The sequence below is a fragment of the Scophthalmus maximus genome, chromosome 5 (assembly GCF_022379125.1).
Source record: "Scophthalmus maximus strain ysfricsl-2021 chromosome 5, ASM2237912v1, whole genome shotgun sequence".
NCBI lineage: Eukaryota > Metazoa > Chordata > Actinopteri > Pleuronectiformes > Scophthalmidae > Scophthalmus > Scophthalmus maximus.
Genome location: NC_061519.1, coordinates 12,866,521 through 12,888,767, shown reverse-complemented (window position 1 = coordinate 12,888,767; position 22,247 = coordinate 12,866,521). Strand labels below are relative to the sequence as shown.

At 44.1% G+C, this 22,247-nt stretch overlaps 4 protein-coding genes and 4 non-coding genes across 11 annotated transcripts; 6 read left to right on the top strand and 2 right to left on the bottom strand.

The window, feature by feature from the left end:
• Positions 1-42: 42 nt before the first annotated feature.
• dcun1d1 (DCN1, defective in cullin neddylation 1, domain containing 1 (S. cerevisiae)) lies at positions 43-4,346 on the bottom strand. 2 transcript variants are annotated; one of them, XM_035633303.2, is made up of 7 exons: positions 4,264-4,346; positions 3,412-3,625; positions 3,096-3,264; positions 1,593-1,723; positions 1,418-1,500; positions 1,243-1,339; positions 43-1,090 (listed from the first exon to the last, which is right to left on the bottom strand). In XM_035633303.2, the coding sequence occupies exons 1-7, from the start codon at positions 4,264-4,266 to the stop codon at positions 1,014-1,016; spliced, it is 774 nt and encodes a 257-aa protein (XP_035489196.1). In that variant the 5' UTR covers positions 4,267-4,346; the 3' UTR covers positions 43-1,013. The 2 variants fall into 2 exon arrangements, with proteins under 2 accessions (XP_035489196.1, XP_035489197.1); XM_035633304.2 differs by lacking the exon at positions 4,264-4,346 and adding an exon at positions 3,788-4,213.
• A 246-nt stretch (positions 4,347-4,592) lies between these two features.
• Positions 4,593-5,595, top strand: setd9 (SET domain containing 9). Its single transcript, XM_035633305.2, has one exon. The coding sequence runs from the start codon at positions 4,637-4,639 to the stop codon at positions 5,462-5,464; it is 828 nt and encodes a 275-aa protein (XP_035489198.2). The 5' UTR covers positions 4,593-4,636; the 3' UTR covers positions 5,465-5,595.
• Positions 5,596-7,359: 1,764 nt separating this feature from the next.
• eif4a2 (eukaryotic translation initiation factor 4A) lies at positions 7,360-12,285 on the top strand. Its single transcript, XM_035633298.2, has 11 exons — positions 7,360-7,512; positions 8,270-8,327; positions 8,413-8,545; positions 8,840-8,979; positions 9,383-9,551; positions 9,635-9,744; positions 10,292-10,435; positions 10,756-10,893; positions 11,020-11,109; positions 11,380-11,459; positions 11,541-12,285. The coding sequence occupies exons 1-11, from the start codon at positions 7,484-7,486 to the stop codon at positions 11,683-11,685; spliced, it is 1,236 nt and encodes a 411-aa protein (XP_035489191.1). The 5' UTR covers positions 7,360-7,483; the 3' UTR covers positions 11,686-12,285.
• Positions 8,592-8,665, top strand: LOC118311804. Its single transcript, XR_004794088.2, has one exon. It is a non-coding gene; the product is annotated as a small nucleolar RNA SNORD2 (small nucleolar RNA).
• LOC118311803 lies at positions 9,208-9,281 on the top strand. The gene has a single exon (XR_004794087.1). It is a non-coding gene; the product is annotated as a small nucleolar RNA SNORD2 (small nucleolar RNA).
• Positions 10,050-10,221, top strand: LOC118311802. Its single transcript, XR_004794086.2, has one exon. It is a non-coding gene; the product is annotated as a small nucleolar RNA SNORA81 (small nucleolar RNA).
• Positions 10,484-10,666, top strand: LOC118311801. Its single transcript, XR_004794085.1, has one exon. It is a non-coding gene; the product is annotated as a small nucleolar RNA SNORA81 (small nucleolar RNA).
• Positions 12,286-14,561: 2,276 nt separating the features above from the next.
• b3gnt5b (UDP-GlcNAc:betaGal beta-1,3-N-acetylglucosaminyltransferase 5b) lies at positions 14,562-19,095 on the bottom strand. 3 transcript variants are annotated; one of them, XM_035633299.2, is made up of 2 exons: positions 18,876-19,095; positions 14,562-16,679 (listed from the first exon to the last, which is right to left on the bottom strand). In XM_035633299.2, the coding sequence occupies exon 2, from the start codon at positions 16,373-16,375 to the stop codon at positions 15,212-15,214; it is 1,164 nt and encodes a 387-aa protein (XP_035489192.1). In that variant the 5' UTR covers positions 16,376-16,679; positions 18,876-19,095; the 3' UTR covers positions 14,562-15,211. The 3 variants fall into 3 exon arrangements, with proteins under 3 accessions (XP_035489192.1, XP_035489195.1, XP_035489194.1); XM_035633302.2 differs by lacking the exon at positions 18,876-19,095 and adding an exon at positions 18,207-18,791; XM_035633301.2 differs by lacking the exon at positions 18,876-19,095 and adding an exon at positions 16,963-17,802.
• Between the last annotated feature and the right edge of the window lie 3,152 nt (positions 19,096-22,247).

Sequence of the window (22,247 nt, the reverse complement as noted above, 5' to 3'; positions counted from 1 at the left end):
AACAAACAGAGGGAGAGTTTAAACACCAAATCAATACATATATTCATTAATAATAGAGCTTCATTTGAATTCAATACAGATTATTTGATTCCAGGCAGAATCTCTGGCAGTTTCTTGTTCCATCACTGCAGCTCAGACACCTGACGCAGCCGTCGTTTGTTGTCAGTCGCCCTTAGCAACAGCGCGCGCCCCGTCAACGCTGTCGCCACAGGGAGGCAGCGCGAGACACGAGCGCCTCACGTTGTCCTGCTGCCGAGCACATCCAGTACAACATTTGAGAAAAAAATCGCAGAAAGTTGGAAAAAGAGACGATTTGCACACGCAAACAAGATCCTTTAACGGGAGCTTCTGGGTGTGTGGATCTTCTCTTTACTGGCTTACTGGGAATGACTCCTCAGTACTACAAACTTCTGCTCTTTAATTAAAAGCACATAGGCCCGGCAACTTTAAAGATACCAAATTGAAACATTTATTTTATCTTTATACATTTGTGTTGAAACAGACAGCATTATGCTTAAAAAATTACAATCAATGTTTTATACTGACTTGTCACACAAATGTATTATAAAACAAAAGCAAAAATCAGGAACGCACACAAGAGTTGTTAAAATTCAATATTTAAAGGACCAACAATCCCTCGCGAACCCCCGTGTCTATGTAAAAATTCGAAAGTGTGTCCATCTACCTGCTTCTGAGCGGAGCCCAGCCACATGGGCAAAGACGGTGGCTCCTCTGTAGTTGGCTGGAGCGCACACAAAAATCCCAATACTTAAGATAAAAGTTCCAAACCACCACAAGTCGAACAACAAAGAGATATGCCTTTTTATATATGTACATACGCACACACACACACACACACATATATAAAGTCTCTGCTGTGTAAAATATTTCAGTCCTGAGGGTTGAAAAGGCAACATAGTTCTCAGCTCAGTGTGGTCCCCTTGTCCGCCGTTCACTGCGCTCTACGCTTTGTAGAAAACCTCACGTGGATGTTCCTTGAGGGAGAGCAGCCCTTACACTGCTGTACTTCTGGTTCCGATGTGTGGCCGTGCAAACTCCACAAAGTCGTCAATAAGGACAGGCCATGCTCCTAGTAAACAAACACACAAACCTCACTGAATGAACTGACTCCACTGTGAGTGAGAACAAGAATAAGAGTGTAAACCATTCTTGTGGTTGTGAGAGAACAATGATGATGGTCAAAGGTGTTTGCAAACAGCTGATTGTGGGCACTGCACAAACCTTCCTCATCGTAGTTCGACATGTCATCTGTGATCATTGTGCTGAAGTCTAGTAAGAGGTTCCAAGTGTCTTTAGGAATTGATCTTTTGTGGTGCTCCTGCAAAAGACGTGAGGCAAAGTTAGAAGCAACACAACAACTGGTTAGAGTAAATTACACCTGCGATTGTTAACTTACCACTAAAAATTTGTTCCACAAGTCCAGGAACTTGAATCTTCCAGCCAGTACTAAATTCCAATATGCAATTGCCATTTCTAAATCTGTAAGAAATCCAGAAATGGGTCAATATAGATTTGGAAAAGAATAAATGCAAACTAAATTATTAACATGATGAGCATTGAGAGACTCTTACCCAAACCCTTCTGACCAGGATTCTTTGCAAAATTAAATGTAAACTGGTAAAAATCCTTAAACTTCCCCATGTCTTTTAACTCTTGCTCCATCTTTGGCAGCTGAGCTTTTAACTTCTCTATATTGTCACACCTGGAGAAACATAAAGCAAAGTGTTATGGGTTTTTTTTCAGTGATTTACATAAATCTAGAATTGTGTGAGCAAAATGTGTAGTTACTGGACACATCTCCAGTTCTATGAATACAAGTGTAGTCATCTAACAGGCTTTGCTATTGGTTAACCCTTTGAGTCTTGGCCTCGGCACCCTGAGACGGATATTTGCAGTCACTGCCCTGTCAGGGTGTAGCGATCGCATAATGTTGTCCTCAATAAAACCCCAGCAATAACACTCCTCGTCTTTGGAACTCCATTTACCCAAAAGGAGGCCAGTTGGGTCTGCTGTTAGAGGGTTACATATATATACTCATAGAATTAAAGTTACGTCCAGGGACTACTGTTTGTATTTTGTGCATGCTCCGCACCTCTAAAGGATTTCGCTATTAATTAACACTGAAGACGAAGGCCATTGGACCCCAGTCCTGGCTTCTAAAAGGCCATCAACTGACAGGAGAGAAAAACAAACAAACAAAGAAAACTCCTCACCAGTGCTTGACCAGTGGATGGCTTTGTCTACCCCCTGATTGGACAGACCAAGTCAGTCTGAAAAAGATCTTTGAAATCATCGCCCACAAAGGGATCCAACAAGTCCAACTTGGCAAAGTTTTCTCGATTTATTTTGTGACAAGAAAACGTTTTTCACCATCAGAGACTGACAGGGCTGCTAAGGATGATGATAACATTTTTCTCACTATCAAGGCTATCCTCAATTCTCTCTCTGGTTCATTTCAGAGCTTGTTTTAACTCGTCAACAACTTATTTCCTCGTTTGAAGCTGATGTCACAGACTCCTGCGGGTCAAACTGGAACAAACAAACACTTTTACGGCTGCTTAACTGTGAAAGACCTGCAAAGACGCACTTCAAAACACTCTCTCCATTCAAAAAGTGAATTTCTGTTGGTTGTAATGCATGAAGGACAAGGACAACAAGACTGTCTTGTATCAGACTCATTACGGTATCCGCACTCTCCAGAGCGGTGCAGAACGTTCCCCGTAATATGTACGTCTCCTCTAAAAAGCAGATCATATACCTAATCATCCACGGTATAAGATCGTCAGATCACCCACCACTAAAGAAGGCTGAATGACTTTGTAAAGTTCCCTGGCTCTGTGGACTGCACTCTACTTAGTTAGCACATTTTCCTATTCAGTATCGTGACAGCACCACTATAATGACGGAGACATTAAAATGATCAGTCAACATTTGAACTATAGATGCCCACGTACTTGTAAACTGAGAGTTAATAATGTTAATGTTCACGTCACAGAGAGCGGAGGAGAAGTTTCAGGAGTGAATAGAGTTTGTTCTCTCTCTTTTTTTAAAAATCTGAACAAATGCATTCTCACCCCTGTTCCGCCATGCCATCCATGAATTCTTGTTTTGAGAACTCGCACTGTGTCGCGGCCCGGAACTTCCAGGCTATGAGCAGGACACTTATACTGGCCGGATCCAAAGCCAGGTCGTCACAGAACTGCTGGATCCCGTCAATGCCGATCTTGTTGTCATCATGAGGATCTAGAGGTGTGATTGGATTGAATATTACTTCACAATCAATTGTAAAAAAAACAACTAAATTTTTTGGGTTAATAACTCAAAATGTAGTGTTGTTCCTCTTCTTTCTATGACAATGTTATTATTGAACATGAAACAGCCTACCCTTACCTCTGTATCTGTTGTACAGCTGCTCAAGTTTCTTCTTGTCCAAGGCTGCCTTCACGTTGGGAACATAGAGCTCTGGATTTTGGAAAAACTTGTCCGTGGCGACATCTAGCTTCCAGTCATTCTGTGACAGACAGGTCAGCGCGGTCTTCTCGTTGGATTGGGTGAAAATCATAAACTGGCGAACTTTATCCTTCTGTGAGGACTTCAGCTTGTTCTGCACAAAGACAAGAGCACACGAGAGACACAACTCAACAAACACTGGCGTCTCAACAGTACGAGATTGGACATGCAGCAGCAAAATCATAAATAGCACTTCTTTAAAAAGTGATGACCACAATTACGAATTGTCGAAGGAGGAATGTTTGTGAAGAACAACCTGCACTTGACTGCAGGAGGCTTAGCGTCCAACGCCAAGTTTGGCTTGTTGTTTGCCACATAATCACGTCCAAATAGCAGCTACAAGAAAAAGCAGCACTACCGTGCGACCCCCTGACAGCACCGGACCATTTTACATGTGTTGGCCCGCTTGTTTCTCTACAGTTTTCACAACACCGAACAAGCGGTGTCTAGTTGAATCCGGTCGACGACAATTCGGCGCTAACGTTGGAGCCGTGTGCGTAATTCAGTTCGGTCAAATGACTTGGATGCTAGCGAGCTTAGCCGGCTAACCAGGCGAGCTAGGTGGCTAAAGCTAAAGGGGAGAGCTACGTTTGTTTACATCATACAAAGGGAACGGAGGGACATGGGCGTCGTTTTCTCGACTACGCGAATCCCCCGAACGCCATTGTCCGTGTGTCCGAGCTCTATCTGCGCTGGAGACATGTCACCGGCGTGAAAACTGCGATATGTTACCATGTTTGTCTTCGCCCGACTCCCTCTCCTCCCATCCAGCTGGCTAATGCGTGTCAAGTTTTTACTGGTCACGGAGAAACTTTTCATTTTCCGGTTGAAGCGAAACTCTTTTAAAATAAAAGCACATCATTACGCACTACTAGATGATATACGGTAACTTGTTCGCTTTATATCAATCGGATCACATGTGATTCTCATTCAGTGTAATACCTTATCAAAGTTCAAAACCATCAATTCATTTTGCGATATATATTTTTTAATATTAACAAGACTGCTCGTTTTATTTTGAAGTAAATTGTTGGAAGTAGTTGCAGACTTTGTAAAAAAAAAACAACACACGTTCCGTCCTCTGGTCTGTCAGACGTCGCTCTGGATGTTTAGAACTGCCCTGAAAAGATTTGAGAACATATGGAAGTCGTACAGACACAGATTCGTGCCTTGGGTTGTGCTCAACCTGTCTAAGAATGAGAAGACCCTGCGGCAGGTGACGGGGCGCTCCGACGACAAGCTGGTCCCGGACGAGGAGGTTTCTCGGAGCCTGCTGAAGCTCTTCGGAGCGCTGCTCAGGGGCCGCGGGGCTCAAACGCACTTTGGAACAAGTGAAGCAGAGCAGCATGCAGGAGGTCCACCGTGTGGACACAGTGCCATGTTGCAGTGTCTGGGATTCAGCATCGCCCGGCAGCCCAGCACTTTGCCCTCTGCCGGAACTGGGGTGTTTGTCACCAAAGGGTTTGTACCGAGAGGGGCTACAGTTGCCATGTACCCTGGTACAGTCTATCAGGCCTACGAGCCCATTCTCCTCCAGTCCATCAGGAACCCGTTTGTATTCAGGTGTATCGATGGTGTCCTGGTCGACGGCAACGACAGGGGCATCTCCAAAATGGTGTTCAAGTCATGCAGCGGCCGGGACAGATTGGGGCCCTTCATGATGAGTGACACCAGCTGGCTGACGGCCACCCCGCAAAACCCACTTGCTGTGGGTCAGTATGTGAACAACTGCTCCAACGAGTGGCCTGCCAACGTGTGCTACCAGGAGTATGATGTGCCCGACAAGTTTCCCATTGAGCTCCACCAATATCTCCCCAATGTCAACTACAGCCTGGACAGGCGGAGCCCTCTGCGCTGTGTCGTCCTGGTGTCACTCAGAGACATCACAGCAGGCGAGGAACTCTTCTCCAACTACTTCACCATCGTGCATTAGAGACATGACACTCCACTGTTCTGCCGTCGTGTCAGAACATTTTTCGTCATTATTTGTATTTAATTTTCAGAAAAACACGCTTTGTACACTCTTGTAATACTCATTCAGAAATAAAGACAAAATATGTCCAACTTTGTTTATTGTAACGTGCAAGAAACAACACTTGTTATTTGACGAGAAGAATTCAAGGTAATTAAGGGCATAACGTAAGGTCAGTATATTCCAGACCTGACTGTGTGATAAACTCAAAAGTTCATGTTTACGTGTGTGTTCATCGAAAATGGTAGGAAAAAATGCAAATATTTGCGCAAATTACATTAATGAGCAAAAATGTTCCAGCGACCAAACTCAGGTACCAGACTCGTGCAAGCCAAGCGACATGTCCGGTGTCAACGCACAATTACTCTTACTCTTAAACTCTTTTGTCCCAGTCAGGATCCTGAAGAATAATGTCTGCTTTTCCGGTGATCTGATAGGTCAGGATTTGGACTGGTGATCTGACCAATCTGATCTGATCTGACCAAACTCCAAATTCTCAATGCTAAACTTTGGATAATAATTTTGGTTTGTATTAAAAGCGAGGTGACTTTGATGGTGGTCCGTATCCAACTTATGTTGACGTGGTTTTACCCTTAAACCAGAGTATATTGCTACCCCCCTTGACTACTTTTTAATAAACTGAAATTGTAGTAAAAACTTCATTGATGATGGTGTACCATGAGACAGATTTTTGCAGTAACTGCCCTATCAGGGTGTAGCAATCGTATAATGTGGTACCCAGTAAAACCCCAGCACTTATCCTGCTCGTCTCTCTTTGGAACTCAGCCATGTACCCAAAAGGAGGCCAGCTGGGATTGCTGTTAGAGGGTTACATATATAATCATATAATTAGAAACATCCAGGTACTACTGTTTGTATTTTGTACATGTGCAGCCCTCTATTGGATTTTTGCTATTAGCTAACACTGAAGGCGAAGGCCATTGGAGCCCAGTCCTGGGTCGTAAAAGGCCTTCAACTGACAGGAGTAGAGACCAGTGGATGGCTGGATGGCTTTGTCTGCCCCCTGATGGAGAGACAATCCTGATTTTAGGGGGGATCCCAATCCCACCGAGTAGTTTTTAACAACAAAAACTGAAAGTTTGATCCAAATTAAAACCAAGATTGGATTACGTGACCTAATCAAAAATCCATTAAAAGTAGTTAAGTCTTTATATACGAAACCATAACAAAATGATTGCAATGGCAAGACAGATGGTTGGAACCTTTAAAACAGATAGAAAGAAAGAGGCCATGTTAATTGGTTACTGTGGACTAGATTCAAGTCTTAACATAATAGAGACTCTTAACAGATACAATACATCATTTTTATTATAGTGTGATGCAGATCATGTGGAAATGAGAGGCTGGAAAAAAACTGGAGAGACAAGTCTTTAATGAAACTTTCATTTAGAGTTACCAAGTACCCAGATGTATTTCCTCATATCATCCCTCATGAATTGTTTAGACAGCGCCTGAAAAAGGAATGATTGGTAAGACCGGTTTGTCTGTCTAATCAGGTTTCTCGAGAATATTAAACATACTCTATCTGCTCCTCCTGGTCCAGTCACCTTTAAGTGGCCCTTTATTCATTGCATCTCATTTTTTTCATGAACCCTTCATTGTTTTTTAGCCTCGTGCTTAACCGAGAAGATGTTGCACCACTTTGTAAGGCACAGTTTTTGACCCGTCAGGGACACCATAGAACCCAAGCACCCATTATTGCTGCAATATCCTTCCGCTGGGAAATATAGCCTGAAACAATTTTCACATTTGTATAAGATATTGACATGCACCGCTGTACATAGCAGATGGTGAATAAAAATAAAGTGTGATCCAAACAATTAGTCAGTCAACCTGGACTAAACTGTCAAAAAAAACTGATAATTTAACTTCCTCGGTGAAAAATAGTCCGACTGCATAAAAGCAGTGCGCCTCCCACCAACGGTCTTTCCAGTCGCATGCTGCAGTCGAGTACAGACCATGTCTAGCGAGCCTGCTGAGTTCAACAGGTAAAAACTCACATTTTTCCTAACAAACCCGATGCTTGTGTGCAATTAAGTGCGTAACGCGTGTGTACTTTGCATGTTGCCGAATTACTTATGAAATCGCCAACTAGGCCCCAAACACCGCCAGATTGCTAACAGCTAGCTCTGCGACGTTAACTCAGCCGCTACACGGCAGTTCCTTATTATGTCTCGAGTCGTGTAAAAATGAAGTGATTAATTCTCGTTGAGGTCAATATAAAAAACGCTACCTGTATTAGTTAAGCTGCGGTGACTGGGAGTGAGAGGGTCCGTCGGTAAAGGGCTGCAGCTCGGCCTCGTTCTCAGGCAGCGCAGGCCCCACTGACCGACATGTTGGCTGACGGGCGAACAAGCGGAGCACCATGTTGAGCACACGACGCGACTTCACTCCTCTCGAAAGGGGAGTGATCGTGACCACGGCGAGGTTGTTGGATCAGGATTTTTTACGAGGGGCAAGGTATTGTAGTCTCGGTGGTGTAATTCCACACGTGCGTCCAGGAGAAGCTCCAGGCCGGAATGAGATATTAGGGCGTAACCCGGACCACCGAGGGCCCGCTCGCTGCACCCGACGCAGCCTGTACGTCTTCATTAACGTGAAAAGAGTTTTCTATGTGATCGGACTTAATCGTAATGGCAGCGTCCTCGTAGAATGACACGTGGTAGTGACTGCTTCCACGTATACTTCACGCCCTCACATACAATGTTGGAAATTAAATCAACTTCTGTCTTCTCCATCAACCAGCTCAAGCGAAAGAGACCATGGGGGGCCCGATGGAATGGAGCCCGATGGCATTATCGAGGTAGGTTCATCATAACGTGACACGCGTTCATTTTGATTAACGCATTCATTTTAACAGACAAAAACATTTTTTATTATTAATCCAGAGCAATTGGAACGAGATTACGGACAACTTTGACGACATGAACCTGAAGGAGACCCTCCTCAGGGGAATATATGCGTATGGTTTTGAGAAACCATCTGCCATTCAACAGAGGGCAATCATTCCCTGCATCAAAGGTACTGAAACTTGATGTGCTCAGGGGAATTTTTGGGGTTTTTTATTGAGTGAAATGATGTTTTACCATCTTTCGGGACTTACCCAATTATGGGGATAACTTTTTTTCTCACTGATCACTCAAAATTGTGTAATTGATATATCGGTAACTCAGTTGACACTAAAATGTCCTGTGTTCTAACCTTGACATATCAGACTCCTTCAACATTTGAACATGTATATTTCTTGCAGTATTTCTCTTGATTGAGCTTAATTCTTATTGTATCAAATCATAATCTCTGTCCCCTTGCCACTAGGCTTTGATGTCATTGCTCAAGCCCAGTCAGGCACTGGCAAGACGGCCACGTTTGCCATCTCTATCTTGCAGCAGCTGGACATAGAGCAGAAGGAGACTCAGGCTCTGGTGTTGGCTCCCACCAGGGAGCTGGCTCAGCAGGTATGCTGTTCCTGAGGTCACGTAACCTCAGTGACTCAGACCTAGGCAGCATAATGAGGACACTGATTCCAATGCTAAGGTACACCTTTTCAAACTTGTCAAAATTTTCAAAATTTGAAAGCAACCGTACCCTCTTAAGATTGGTGTAGTCTCTGTCCATGGCTGCATTGGTCTAAAAGGTGATCTGGCTTCATTTATTTCTATTGTGCTTTGTTGGTGTGGACAACTGGGTGATATGATGTCATACCATCTTTCGGGACTGACTCTTAATGGAGAGATTCTTTTATTTTTACTGATCACCAACAGTTATTCTACCTTTTTTCTTTTTTAGTGTCATGCCATTAAGAATATACCACATTATCCTGAAGTAGGGTTGTGTTTTTGTTTTCTGTCTCCTGATTAGATCCAGAAAGTAATTCTGGCTCTGGGTGACTACATGGGGGCATCATGCCATGCCTGCATTGGCGGGACCAATCTCCGTAACGAAATACAGAAGCTCCAGGCTGAGGCCCCTCACATAGTGGTGGGCACACCAGGGCGCGTGTACGACATGCTTAACAGGGGACATCTGTGTAAGTACCGAAGGTCCTGTTCAGCAAAAAATCTCTAATTTGATCAGTATCCTGTGACTTCTAACACGCGTGTTCTTCCATAGCCCCAAAATGGATCAAGATGTTTGTTTTGGATGAAGCTGATGAAATGTTAAGTCGAGGCTTCAAAGACCAGATCTATGAGATCTTTCAGAAACTGAGCACAAACATTCAAGTAAGTATCATTTGAATACATTCACAACAAAGTTCTTTACTTAAAGGGGCAGTAAGCAATTATTATAATCAATACACTTTAAAAAAAAATAAGCAAAAATTTCCTCCACCATGTTCTACTGTCGGTTCTGTGTGCTAGTAAATCAGTTTTTTGGGCACAGCCCTGGCTCCTGACACAATTTTACTGTCAGGGAGTAAACATAACTCCCTGACACAGTACGAGGTGTGCCAGCAAAAGATGCTACGACTCAGGGATTTTGGCCTAGCCCCGACCAGTGTGGTCCAAAAATCAATCTCGGAACTGCCACTTTTGCATTAACAGAATTCTGCTAAAATTGTGTGATCCAGATTTGATCTGTTTTGCGCAATAATGCTAGCAGAGTATTGGTGTGGAAGGAGATCTTGTGCACTGATGATGAGATGTGGCCTCCTTCTTAATGTTCATTGGCCTCTTTTCTCAAGATGTAGTGCCACAATTAAATCTACACTAAACATATTACTATTGAAATAAATAGTACAGTATAAAACATTAAATGCTTTTCCTTCAGGTGGTCCTGCTCTCTGCTACCATGCCGGAAGATGTGTTGGAGGTGACCAAGAAGTTCATGCGAGAGCCCATTCGCATCTTGGTGAAGAAAGAAGAGCTTACCCTCGAGGGTATCAAGCAATTTTACATAAATGTGGAGCGAGAGGTGGGTTCACTCATCAGTAACATTTTAGCAAGCACATCATAGATATTCCTCTTCTCTCTAAAGCACCCTGCTGAAACTGCAGAAGCCAAACCTCACAGGTTTAGCCCTGTGGCCGTGTAAGCATGGGTACACCAGGGAAGTAAATTAAAGGCACAGTATCGGAAATGAGGCTTGGAGGGACCTCTTTCTTAATGTCCAGTGTCCTTCGTCTCAAGATCCTGTGTTACATGTGATAACTGCCCCCTCATAGGCCTTCATATTTGTCAGGTTTAATTTGGGTGGACGGTGCATAATTTCATGTTTTTCATAAATATCTCCAGGAATGGAAGCTGGACACCCTGTGTGATCTGTATGAGACTCTCACCATCACCCAGGCTGTCATCTTCCTCAACACGAGGAGAAAAGTCGACTGGTTGACTGAGAAGATGCATGCCAGAGACTTCACAGTCTCCGCTTTGGTACGATCTGCCCTCTGCCTGCTTCACTCGACAACTGTTACGTTAGAACAATGTTACGTTAGAACAATGCGCTATCTGCTTGTTTTATGCTGCAAATGTTCGTGACAAATTATTTTCCGTTCACAGCATGGCGATATGGACCAAAAGGAGCGTGATGTCATTATGAGGGAGTTTAGGTCTGGCTCAAGCAGAGTGTTGATCACAACTGATCTTCTGGTTAGTATGGGGGATGTTGATTGGGTAATTTGTAGGAAACAACTGACAAATGTAGAAGTTTAAAACCCAAAAGATTCTTAATCCTGCAACAGTCCAAAAATGACCAAGCAGTCTAAACTTTTGGGAGATTAGGGCTCGTGCTCCACAATGGTTTCCTCTACTGTAGGAATCTGTTACTTATACATGGGCGACATTACCATTTGCACAATATTGTCACATCTGTCTCCTTGTGCTAAAAACTAATTTGAAACGCCTTGGTTTTTTTCTCAGGCTCGTGGGATTGATGTCCAGCAGGTTTCCCTGGTCATTAACTATGACCTTCCTACAAACCGAGAGAACTACATTCATAGGTAAGCCTCAATCGCATATTGCACTGAATGTTCACCTCGGTCCCTGTTGTGAGTCTAACGTGATTCAACGTAACTCTCCAGAATTGGTCGTGGTGGCCGTTTTGGCAGAAAAGGAGTTGCTATCAACTTCGTCACTGAGGAAGACAAGAGGATTCTTCGGGACATCGAGACGTTTTACAATACAGCTGTGGAGGAGATGCCAATGAATGTGGCCGACCTGATTTGAGCCCCGATTTTGTTTGGCTTTTTTTTCCTTTAAAAGCAGTGATAGCGATCGTCCACTTGCATTGTGCTTATATTATACGAGGGGAAAAAACTTCTCAATGCTAAACCTTGGATCAGAATTGTGGTTTTAACAGCGAGGTGACTTTGATGGTGGTCCGTAGATTCTAACCTTGACAGCTGGCTGGTTGGAGCTACAAAAAGCCATGGGGTCTGAAAACATTAAGGTTCTTATCAGGTTTTTCTTTCCGTGTTCAATTAATATGTGTGTATTTGATGTTCTCCACCATTTAGTAACTTACTTGTGGACTAAAAGGTATAAGTGCTGTATACAGTCTGCTAATTATGTAATTGTAACATGCGTGCGGTGTATTATGCATGAGGCACTCGTTAGGTTATACTGTAGATTCACTTGTGTTCTTATCTTTTGGAAATGTGTTAATTCATATCCAACTTGCTCCATCGGAATTCCTCACTGTTTGACTATATTTTGCTGGTGTATTAACCCCTATAACAGTATATTGCTACCCTCCTTACGACTTTTCAGGTTTCCTCTGCCCTAGAATTGTATGGAAGTCTTAATAAAGTGAAATTGCTGTAAAAACTTTGTGGTGTGAAGGTGCATTATCCACTGCTAAACCCAGTTTATAGCAGTGGCTTGTACTGTTTTCAAGTAAACAGTTGAATTGGAAAGCCTCCCAAATCAACCAGGCGGGGAGAGATTGATGGTGCATGTCAGGAAGATTTGTCTCATCTCCACCTACTGTAAGACCTTAACCAAAAGATTAGGACACTATCAAATCTATAGGCAGTATGATTTGTTTTCCTCTTCTAAGTAAAAAAAAAACAAACCCCAAAAACGAGTAAAAAAAATTTTTTTGACTCGTCTCTAAATGCCATAGAAGACTGCAGATAAGCAAAATCCTGAATAACTGTCTGAGGAAGAATGGAAGTCAGTTCAATACAACCAATTTACCCAGGTGAAAGTAGATAATCTTCGACTAACCTATTTAGCTTAATTTTGGTCAAATACTCTAATCTATATTTTTCGGTTTGCTCAACTTTTTAAATTTAGGATGTTTTGTTGTCACTGTCTTCATCTGGTATTGGTAGATGTAGTTTTGATACTTGATTTGCATTGAGTGTTTCTGTAGGCAGATGCAGGTAGCTGGTTGTGTTTTTAGCCGTCTAAATCCAACTTGTGAATTATTCTGCTTCACGTGTTTCCATGGAAACCGAGCAGCTGTTTAGAGAACAGCTAATCCAGATCACATTTCATGAGGTGCCATAAATAAACCTATAGATGTGAATGCGAAGCGAGGACAACCTTTTCACCACTTTCAACTGGCACACACCCGGCTGACCTTTTTAGTCAAGTGTGAATACTGTACCCATCAGTGAGATGAGATCTGGTGAAAAGTTCAATAATCTGACTGCGCGGCGTCACACACCCTCAGTGACATGTGAATGTGAAAATCTTAACTCTGTCCCAGTTTTGTCTTCAGGATCAGGCTGAAAAATGTCCCCCGCCTTTGTGCCTGCGACGGATTACTACACTCGCGTTGTTTGACGATGGACCAGGCCTCAGTTATTACTGCTGGCAGCGAGCCCGATGCCTCCGAGGATCAGACAAGCCGAGCACACTTGTTACCCTCTGGTGTCAGAGATATTTTTGGCTCCGCATGTCACATGTCATGCACATTAAAATAAGTCAGTGAGCTATATTGAAGCTCAGTAAAAAAGAGGGTAGAGCAAATTTGAGTAATCAGCTGTCGTTACCACTTTTTGGACATTAATTAACATTATGGAATGGCCCCCTTTGTGACATCCAATGTATTATTATATCTTCCTCTCAGTCCCTGGTACTTGACATTTCCTGCACGCACGTACGCACGCGTCACAGAAAACCGATGCCTGAACCTTCAAATGGGCAGATTAGAAAGTTTAGTTTGGAGAATAAACGGATTGAAACAATAGTTTTGACAGTTTGGGAAATATCCTGATCCGTGGAAATGCTCTCGTTAAACAGTTGTGTGTATATAGACACAATTTCTAGGAACCGGAGTTGAACCAAAAACATACGTAGTTTTACAACGGGGTACGAGCTCGTTGTTCACCATGTGGTTATTAAAAGCACAAAACCAGTAACACTTGACACAAATGATTTATAACATTATCAATTACTGAGCTTTAGAAGTGCTAGTGTGCAGGTATCCGAGCCAGCCCTAGCATATATGGGGCCCTATTCAGAATTTTGATTTGTCCCCTGTCTGTGGCTAACTGTCTTTCTGGCTGTAGCTCTGTACTAATCACACGGGCATGAGAGTGGTATTCAGCACGAAAGTGAATAACACATATAGTCTTTGATAGATTTCCTGGATCAGGAACTTTGAGCTCCTTTAAACTATCTGTGGGGTTCTGCTTCTGCGGTACGTGGTAAGAAAAGCCCACGTTCACTCTTCAGCGAAAGAGTGAACCGACAGGAATGGAAATGCTGAGAATGTGATTATTCTGACCACAGTCTGTTGCCCGTGTGTTCGACATTTTGTGATTTAAAAGAAGAAGAAAGAGCTTCATACAATTGGGTCCGACTTTACAATCAGTTTGTTTCCAAGCGATAACGATGTTTTGAGAAATATCGCTTCACTTGAAATCAAAAATCAAATGGTAACAAGGGCTATGCAGTCAAACTGATTAAAATCTTCGCCTGCTCCAGAGTTTCCTCAGGCAATATATGCCTGAGCTCACGCTTTCCCGTCGACAAACTGACAATGATTGCTTTACGACTGCTGCTACTAAAAGAAATTAAATACGTGATTGATTTACTATTACAGCTACATGAGAAATGAAATACTTAGATGACATTTGGAAACTCCCACGTCAGTTTAACTGAGTAGATTTTTATTTCATTTAAAAAAATTCCCAAATGTAATTAAAATAAAAAGAAACCTCCTTTAACAAAAGTGTCAATTTAGAGCCCAGACATAGTTGCTCATCATTACTGCACACGTAATCTTTGTAAAGTCCTTTCAGTTGAACTTTTATTCATTAGGGCAGGGAGACATTTTTGGATCTGGTGTCATCGGCCTGTTAAGACTGACTCACACATCATGATTTCGCCTTCCCCCAAAAGTGTTAGTTCTGCTTTGCGCCAACATTTTAGAAAAATAGGCCGCCTCCTAGTGCCATCAGGCAAGTGGATTTATTTCATGCCTATGTTGATGAAATGGGTAAATGAGGGTGCCTTGTGTTGAGAAATCTTTGATTAGAGGCCAGTGTCACTGCATTATCGCACCAACAAGTGATATGTTGGTGACCTCAGGTCAACGGTAACAGAGGAAACATGATGTGATCTCTCTTCCTCCTTGCAAAACAGACCACGTTTGTGTCTTTTGACAGACACGAACGTCCGACTGAAAGGACTGAGGTAATATTCACAGCGTCATTTCACCATGTTCCACGGTATGCCACAATATTTCTCTCTCGGTCATGCACACGCACACTCACACACGCACAAACCGAAAACAGTACTACAAAAAGGCTGCTTTGCAGTGGTATGTGTTGAGATAGTAGGGTCTGCAAAGAAGAGCCATTTTCACGGCTGTGCAGTAGAGCCTGCCTACCAGTCCGGAGGTCCACCATTTCACCTGTGGGTGTGTCGCCGCCCTCCACAAGTCATAGATATCCTCCACGTGACCATGTGAGGTCAGCATCTGGTCATAGATGCACTGGTGGTAAGGCGTCTTGCCCTCCCCTGAGAAAAAGACATGATCCTGTGGGGTCACACCAACGGCGTTGGCGCAGATGCCCATGAACACATCGTCTATATAGATGGAGGCATTCAGGGTCAATGTGGCCTGATAGATTTTGTCTGCTACGTCGCGGGACACAACATACCCAGCCCCTGCTGTGTAGTCAGGGTACGACACCCACTGGTACATCTCGAAGGGCACATAGTACTTGCTGTCTTTGCTGCGGATGGGTGGTGCCCCCCTGTGCACGCGGCCAATCCAGAATTGAGTGACGCCCCTGCTGCTCATGTCCTGCAGGTAGCTCACCAGGTTGGGCATGTGGACGAAGATGTCGTCGTCAGCGGTCATGAAGAAGCGGGCATGTGCGCAGCGGCTGTGCATCCAGTGGAACTGCAGGATCAGCTTCAGGGTCAGGTTGTGGAAGGAGTCCAAGAAGTCTTGCTGGACCAAGTCACCATGGCGACGGTCCTCGCGGATGAGCTGCTCCTGGAAGCCCACCCCATTCCTCTTACTCCATGAGGGCTCGTCCCTTGTGGTCCGTGCCACTCCTAAGGCAAACACCACCTTCACAGTCACTCCCAGGCGGTTTCGGATGTAGGTCTCATTACCCCAGGTGGATCTGATGGCATTGCGCCTCCCGATGTTCTCAGGGGATGTTTTGACAAAGAGGAGGAGGAGGACGTCCTTCTCGATGCACTTGTCCGGGTGGTCCAGCAGGTAGCGGAAGTTGCTGAAACGTCTTGCCTGCTCCCGCGGGATGGTGAAGCTCTTGTTGATGTTGATGAAGTGGTTGACTAGGTAACGGTAAGAGTAGGACTTGACGTGGCTGACGACATTGTTGTCCAGCTGCTCCCAGCAAACCATGACCACTGACAGCACCAGGCAGGTGGTCATCAGCTGCACACACTGACATCTCCGTATTCTGCGCATTTTCAAAAACATCCTGGAATCCCGTCGCCCCGTGGCAGTGGTCCGCCAGGTGTGGGTGGAGAAGCAGCTGGCTGTGTCAGTGTGTGAGGAGGAGACAAGGCGACCGAAGGGGCGGAGGTTGAGAGCGTTGTAATGCGGTGCCTAAGAGCAGGACGTGATGGGTCTCCCATCCTAGGCTTTCCACATTCAGCAGGAGGCATATGCAGCAATGGGAGTCACTGGGTCTGCTGGGAAACATCCTCCATTGCAGCAGAATCACTCACAATCACCGTCACCGGGCAGATGGATAGTCATCATTCGGTCATGACGCCGTCATCTGAAAGATCAGACAGGAAAGAGCACATTGTGAAAGGCGTTCGACGAGGATGGGAAAAAAAATAGGGTTTCTTTTTCTTTCAATGGCAGGAACTGGAAGAGCAAACATGGCACATTTTCTCACTGTCGTCTTGACCAATACCTTCTCTATTCGGAAGCAAAGAGTGATCGATGTCGTTCTGTCATGTTATGATTCTACAAACATACATTTACTTTTATAAGGTGCTGTCTCGTGCGCAGCATTAATTTAATGGTCATAAATAGATCATCTGCTGTCAACTTACACAATGAATCCCCTCAGGATGTCACTGAGAAGTCTCTCACAGTAACCGAGGCCTGCACTCGTATTGCTGGGAAAAAGAAAGCGTGCGCTCAGATCATTTCAATGTAGCGAGACTAAATGTTACAAACCATATCAAACAGAATCATTCAATCCTGTGGTTGGATCTGACCTCTGCGTTTCGACCGCACCACTGTTTTTTCGCCGAAGAGCAGTTGCGTTCGCTAAAGTCCAAAGTTAGTGGCTGCGGTGGAGGTCGGTTGGGCGACTGAATAGAAAAAAGCCCACGCAGCAAATGTTCCACACAAGCTCTTCCATAATGGAGGGGTTTAGGGCGCAGGCCCACGGAAAATCGCTGAGAGTCATGGAAAGCGCGCGGACACAATGGACAGCGTCAGGACAGCTCTGCAGCACAATGCGCCACAAGAATAGCCTGCTTCCGCCCGGGCTTGGGCTCAAACCAACGGGGGATCATGATGTGCCCGGGGCCTGGGACTCCCACCGCAGCCCGACAGCTTTTTAAACATCATCGGATGGCCCCGCGCCTAATGGGGTCACCGGCTAATAAACGGCTGCTTTTTTCTCTCTCTCTCTCGCTGGCCTGATAATGAGAAACTCACCGTTGGACTCATTTCTAATTTTCACACTTTACTCCAGTCCAGGTCGGGCAAACATACCCTAGTTTACAGCCTTTTATGAGACCCATGTCAGCTATATTTCCTTACTCTTGGGAGGCAACTTGACGTGCATTGATATTCAAGTGTCCAACATGGAGATAAACTCCCAGAACTTTTAGACTGTGACCCACACATTTAACACACGAGAGGCATGGGATTGGTCAAGACAATGTCCATAAAGGGCCAGTTAATAAAATAGAAATAAAAACCTTCTGTTAACAAACCATGACCGTATCTCATTTTAGAATTGTGTGACAATGATTTGATTATATATATATATATATATATATATATATATATATATATATCTGCATCTACCCCAACACAACGTTGTGTTCACAGCATTCGTGAAATGGAAATGTGTTGTAAACTATCTCACTGTCAGAAAGTAGTTGGAAGAGAACTGTCCACAGCTGGTGACAAAGACTTAGAAAAGAAGATGATTTCTTTCTCTTTCTTTGAACAACCAGAAGTTCCGTCGACAGTGTGTGTGTGTGTGTGTGTGTGTGTGCCTTCCTCTGCTACACACACGTGTACATGCCATATTGTTGCACGGTGGGAAATTACAAACCATCCTATCCGTTTCCAAACAGGGGCTGCCTGCCCCCCCGCAACCAATGCCAACCAATCTTCATGCACAATTGAAATGTGAATGTGTTCCGGTAACCCTGGAGGAGGACATGCTCACACCAGAGGATCACAGGACGAGGACGAGGCCGAGCCTGACGCGTGTGATCCGCAGCTCCCCGGACAGAGACCAGGGGCTGCAGGTGTCCAGTGACATGTCAGCGAGGCGCCCGCGTCTTCATTCATCACGTCTTCGTTTTTGTTTCCCACTTCTTCTTCCCCAGCCTTAAGTCCTCTGTGATTTCCCCCAATTTCTAATTGAAAGCCCTCCCCTCGGAGAGCTCGCAGTCCTCTGCGCTCCGACGATGGCACGGACGCTGCCCTGGCAAACAAGGTGTTGTCGCTTTCCATTCATGCAAACAGGTTTTTTGTTTTGTTTGGTCTGGTCGTCGTCGATTGGCCCTGGTGTCCTTTATCGTTTTGTGGCCGAGCAGCAACACGAACGGCGTCGGTCCTCCACTGGCCCTCCCGCCGGGGCGCAACTCAGACAGGCAGCCTGAGGGCGAAGCGCCTCACTGACATATAACATATAAATAGATTCGAAAAGGCACAGACAGAGAGAGAGAGAGAGAGAACCACACCCCAACTCAAGTGATCACTCGAACAAACTCACCGGCAGAAGTCCGATCTCTGTGAGTGAAGCCAACAGGAGCAGCGGCGGTCTCCTTCCCTTGACTCCTTCTCTCCTCTCCTGTGCTGTGAAATGGACCAACCCCCTCCGATCACAGGAGCCAGGTGAAACGTCGGCCCAGGTCCAGTGAGATCAGCTGATCGACACCGTGACAGACAGGGTGATGGGGACTCCTGTGATCTTTCTTGCACTGGCCGCCTGCGCTCCGCTCAGCTCCGCCCCCTTTCCGGAGTGGGCGTGGCCTGTGCAGGTGCACTGTGAAACGTCCCCCAGCTAATCTCTCACCTGCAGCTATTTCAGTTGTGTTTTTTTATTTTGTATTATTCTCATGATTTGCAACAGAACACATGTCGGACCGACTCAATTCTACAATGCAAGTGGAGTTGCTCCTATGGATCCGAATCACACCTCCTAAGAATACACGTGTTCCACAGGCAGACTGTCAATTGACAAACATGTTGTTGAAAATTAAAAAAAAAAAAAAAAACTAGCCCAGGATGGAAACGTTAATACAACATAGAAACAAAATAAAAGTACAGGTAGATAAAGACGAGCCATAACAAAAAAAAACTGAATCAAAATAAAGAAGTAAGCTAGAACAAAGGTCAGAGGTGATAAAATTCAGACATCAGTATATATAGTTTCCTGGAGGGGGGTGCGTTCCACTTTTTTCTATATATCTACTGAGAAAATTTTGCATTCCACAATTTGGGGGATTGAACAGTTATTACTGGGGACGGGACGACACCACTTTCTCGCGTCCGATTCCGATACCGATCCTGCGATATACTGATCCGATACTAATGTGATACAATCTCTTCCGCACTCGTGAAATAAACAATATTAATAGTGCACTGTTCAGGATGCACTTCTGAAACCTCCTACTCAACTATGAGCATAATAATCAACTCCCCTAAAGGAAGACGTACTCTGCCAGCAACATGACTGAGTTGTGCAATACTTACCTACTTTGAGATTGTTTTTAGCAATGAAAAGTGATCTATAAATGAAATGTATTATTATTATTATTATTATTATTATTATTATTATTATTATTATTATAATTTCTCACAGAACTTTTGGCAGAATGTTTTATGGCCTATTTGGTATGTTTACGCTCATGTCAGATTTGACTTCTTATTTATTCGAACATTGTCCACTAAACCTGCTTTGTGCGAACCCGCGTGGACATACAGTATATTCAGAAAACCCCAGTGTGGGTGAACTACAGTCATTTCTACAGGTAGTTCCATTGTAATTTCTTTCATGAAAAATGTAAACTATGTTAACGATGACGGTCAATATTTGAGAGCAGCCCTATGTGTCGTGTTTGCTCCACCTCTGCTCCACAAGGGCTTCAAGAGCGGCCGCAGGAAGTGCCTCATTTCGAAAAAAGAAGTGACCCCTTCAATTGAAACAAAAAAGAATCTGCTAATCTGCCTCTGTGAACAAATTTCACTTCACTTCCCGTTACTTCAGTTTTACGTTTTTACAGATGAAATGACCCTGAACTAACCACTCAACCTGAACCCAACCTAGACTAGTGAATTCCCCATTTTAGAGGCAGCAGGGGAAGTTCAACGTTTTTTCTACGGTGAGCATGCTTAAAAAATGACTTGCAGTGTGAGAGCGGAGAGAGAGGAAGGAAACAATGGTAGGAGGGCCTGCTCTGTGCCTCATGATCTCCCTCCGTCTGAGTGACGGTAGAATAAAAGCCCCGATCTTAGTCTGACAAGAAGCGTTATCCTTTCAGGTTATCTACCAAATGATGCATCTAGTGCTGTAAAGAAGCCCCCCTCAAACAGGCACCAGCGGTTTCTTGCTCCTGCAGTCTGTTTTTGCGCACGCATGGTTTGATGTCAACGTTCGAATATCTCTTTTAACACACCACAGTTGAAGCTATTCCGCAATATATACAAATTTCCTTCCATTTCCCAACTGTGGTTTCCTGTTTCGTGAAGGAAGGTACTCTGAAGTCGTCACAGAATGAATACGCACTGCACCCTTTATTTGGCCTACCAGAAACTACTTTCCAAACACGCCTCTTCACAGCTGAATGAGCTCAGGCTGCTCGTTCCATCAGCATGAAGGTTCTGCCACCGACAACATACAATGCACACGTGGACAATACAGCGGGGAACCCATTCAACGGTGTATGATCAGATTACTGTGGAAAAACTAAGTCTACGGCAATGCACGTTCACTCAGTTCACAGCCACGGTCATCACGTGTGTAATATCTCAGCGCGTTCACTGGCAAGAGCGGTGTGATGTGGTTCTCAACTCTGGGAAAAGAGACATCGTTCGTGTATTTATTTTCAGGAAATTAATAAGCCTACACACACTGTAATAGTTTGGTACAGACATTCATTCATCCCAAAGGATGCGGTACTAACTTTGATCCCGTGACCCTTCATGTTCATTAAGGCGATTTTCCTATTCAAAAACATATATATATATATCAAATCAGTTGGCCGATAATATCGGTCGGGCTCTTAAAAAAAAAGGCAGATACTGATATGTCTGTGAAAGGCTAATATCAGCCAATATTATCGGCCAACCCATATATCGTTCGGGCTCTAGATTTTAAGTATAGCCTCAACAGCCAGCATAGCATTAGACTCCTCTTGTTCTTACATATAACATGTTTGTATCATTGTATGTTCCACTGACCTGCTGTGCACAGACCAAAAACTCTTTTTTGGTTATTCTATTCGAAAATCACTGTAAGAATATTTGGAAGTGTGCTCCCATAAATCACAAATATCATCTTTACGTTGTGGATGTATTGCCCCTCCTGTCAGGCCTGCAGCTGCCGGTTAAAATCACTGTTCTGCATCTGGTTCACTGTGCGTTGCGAATTTGAAAGGCTGGTATTTGGCTGTACTCTTTATTTAGACCTGTACATTCGTGGGTTACCCCGGGGAATGCATTTGCATTCGCTAGAATCATCAGCTTGCATGTAATGAAACCAGTCGCTCAGCGTGTATGGAAGCATAAAAACCTGCACATAAACTAAAAAAAACCACCCGTTACTATACTGGCATATAATTTGCCATGTATCTTGCGGTACGCTGACTTAGTATTGTGTATTATTCAATCAAAGAGCAGGTTTCAATGTTCCCAAATGACTCAGGTAAATGGTTTGTATCAGAAACTGTAGATGTGCGGTTCGTCTCCAGGTTTTGTCAATTCAGCGCAAACAGAGACAAAGTGTCAAACCTCATCAAATAAAGCATCAGCCGCTCAGAATTTCACCTGAGAGTTGGGCAACCGACCGGTATACTAGATGGATGTCTAAAAATATAACCGGGTGACCTGATTTAGCAGAATGTTTGTCAGGAGGTCACAGATG

Coding starts and splice junctions, on each gene's coding strand:
- dcun1d1 (XM_035633303.2), bottom strand. Junction 1,724..3,095: donor GATGGCATGGCGGAACAGGG/GTGAGAATGCAT, acceptor ATGTTTCTCCAG/GTGTGACAATATAGAGAAGT. Junction 1,340..1,417: donor TGTGGAACAAATTTTTAGTG/GTAAGTTAACAA, acceptor CGTCTTTTGCAG/GAGCACCACAAAAGATCAAT.
- setd9 (XM_035633305.2), top strand. CDS start 4,637: ATGTTTAGAACTGCCCTGAAAAGATTTGAGAACATATGGAAGTCGTAC.
- eif4a2 (XM_035633298.2), top strand. CDS start 7,484: ATGTCTAGCGAGCCTGCTGAGTTCAACAG. Junction 8,980..9,382: donor CCAGGGAGCTGGCTCAGCAG/GTATGCTGTTCC, acceptor TCTCCTGATTAG/ATCCAGAAAGTAATTCTGGC. Junction 10,894..11,019: donor ACTTCACAGTCTCCGCTTTG/GTACGATCTGCC, acceptor TTCCGTTCACAG/CATGGCGATATGGACCAAAA.
- b3gnt5b (XM_035633299.2), bottom strand. CDS start 16,375: ATGTTTTTGAAAATGCGCAGAATACGGAGATGTCAGTGTGTGCAGCTG.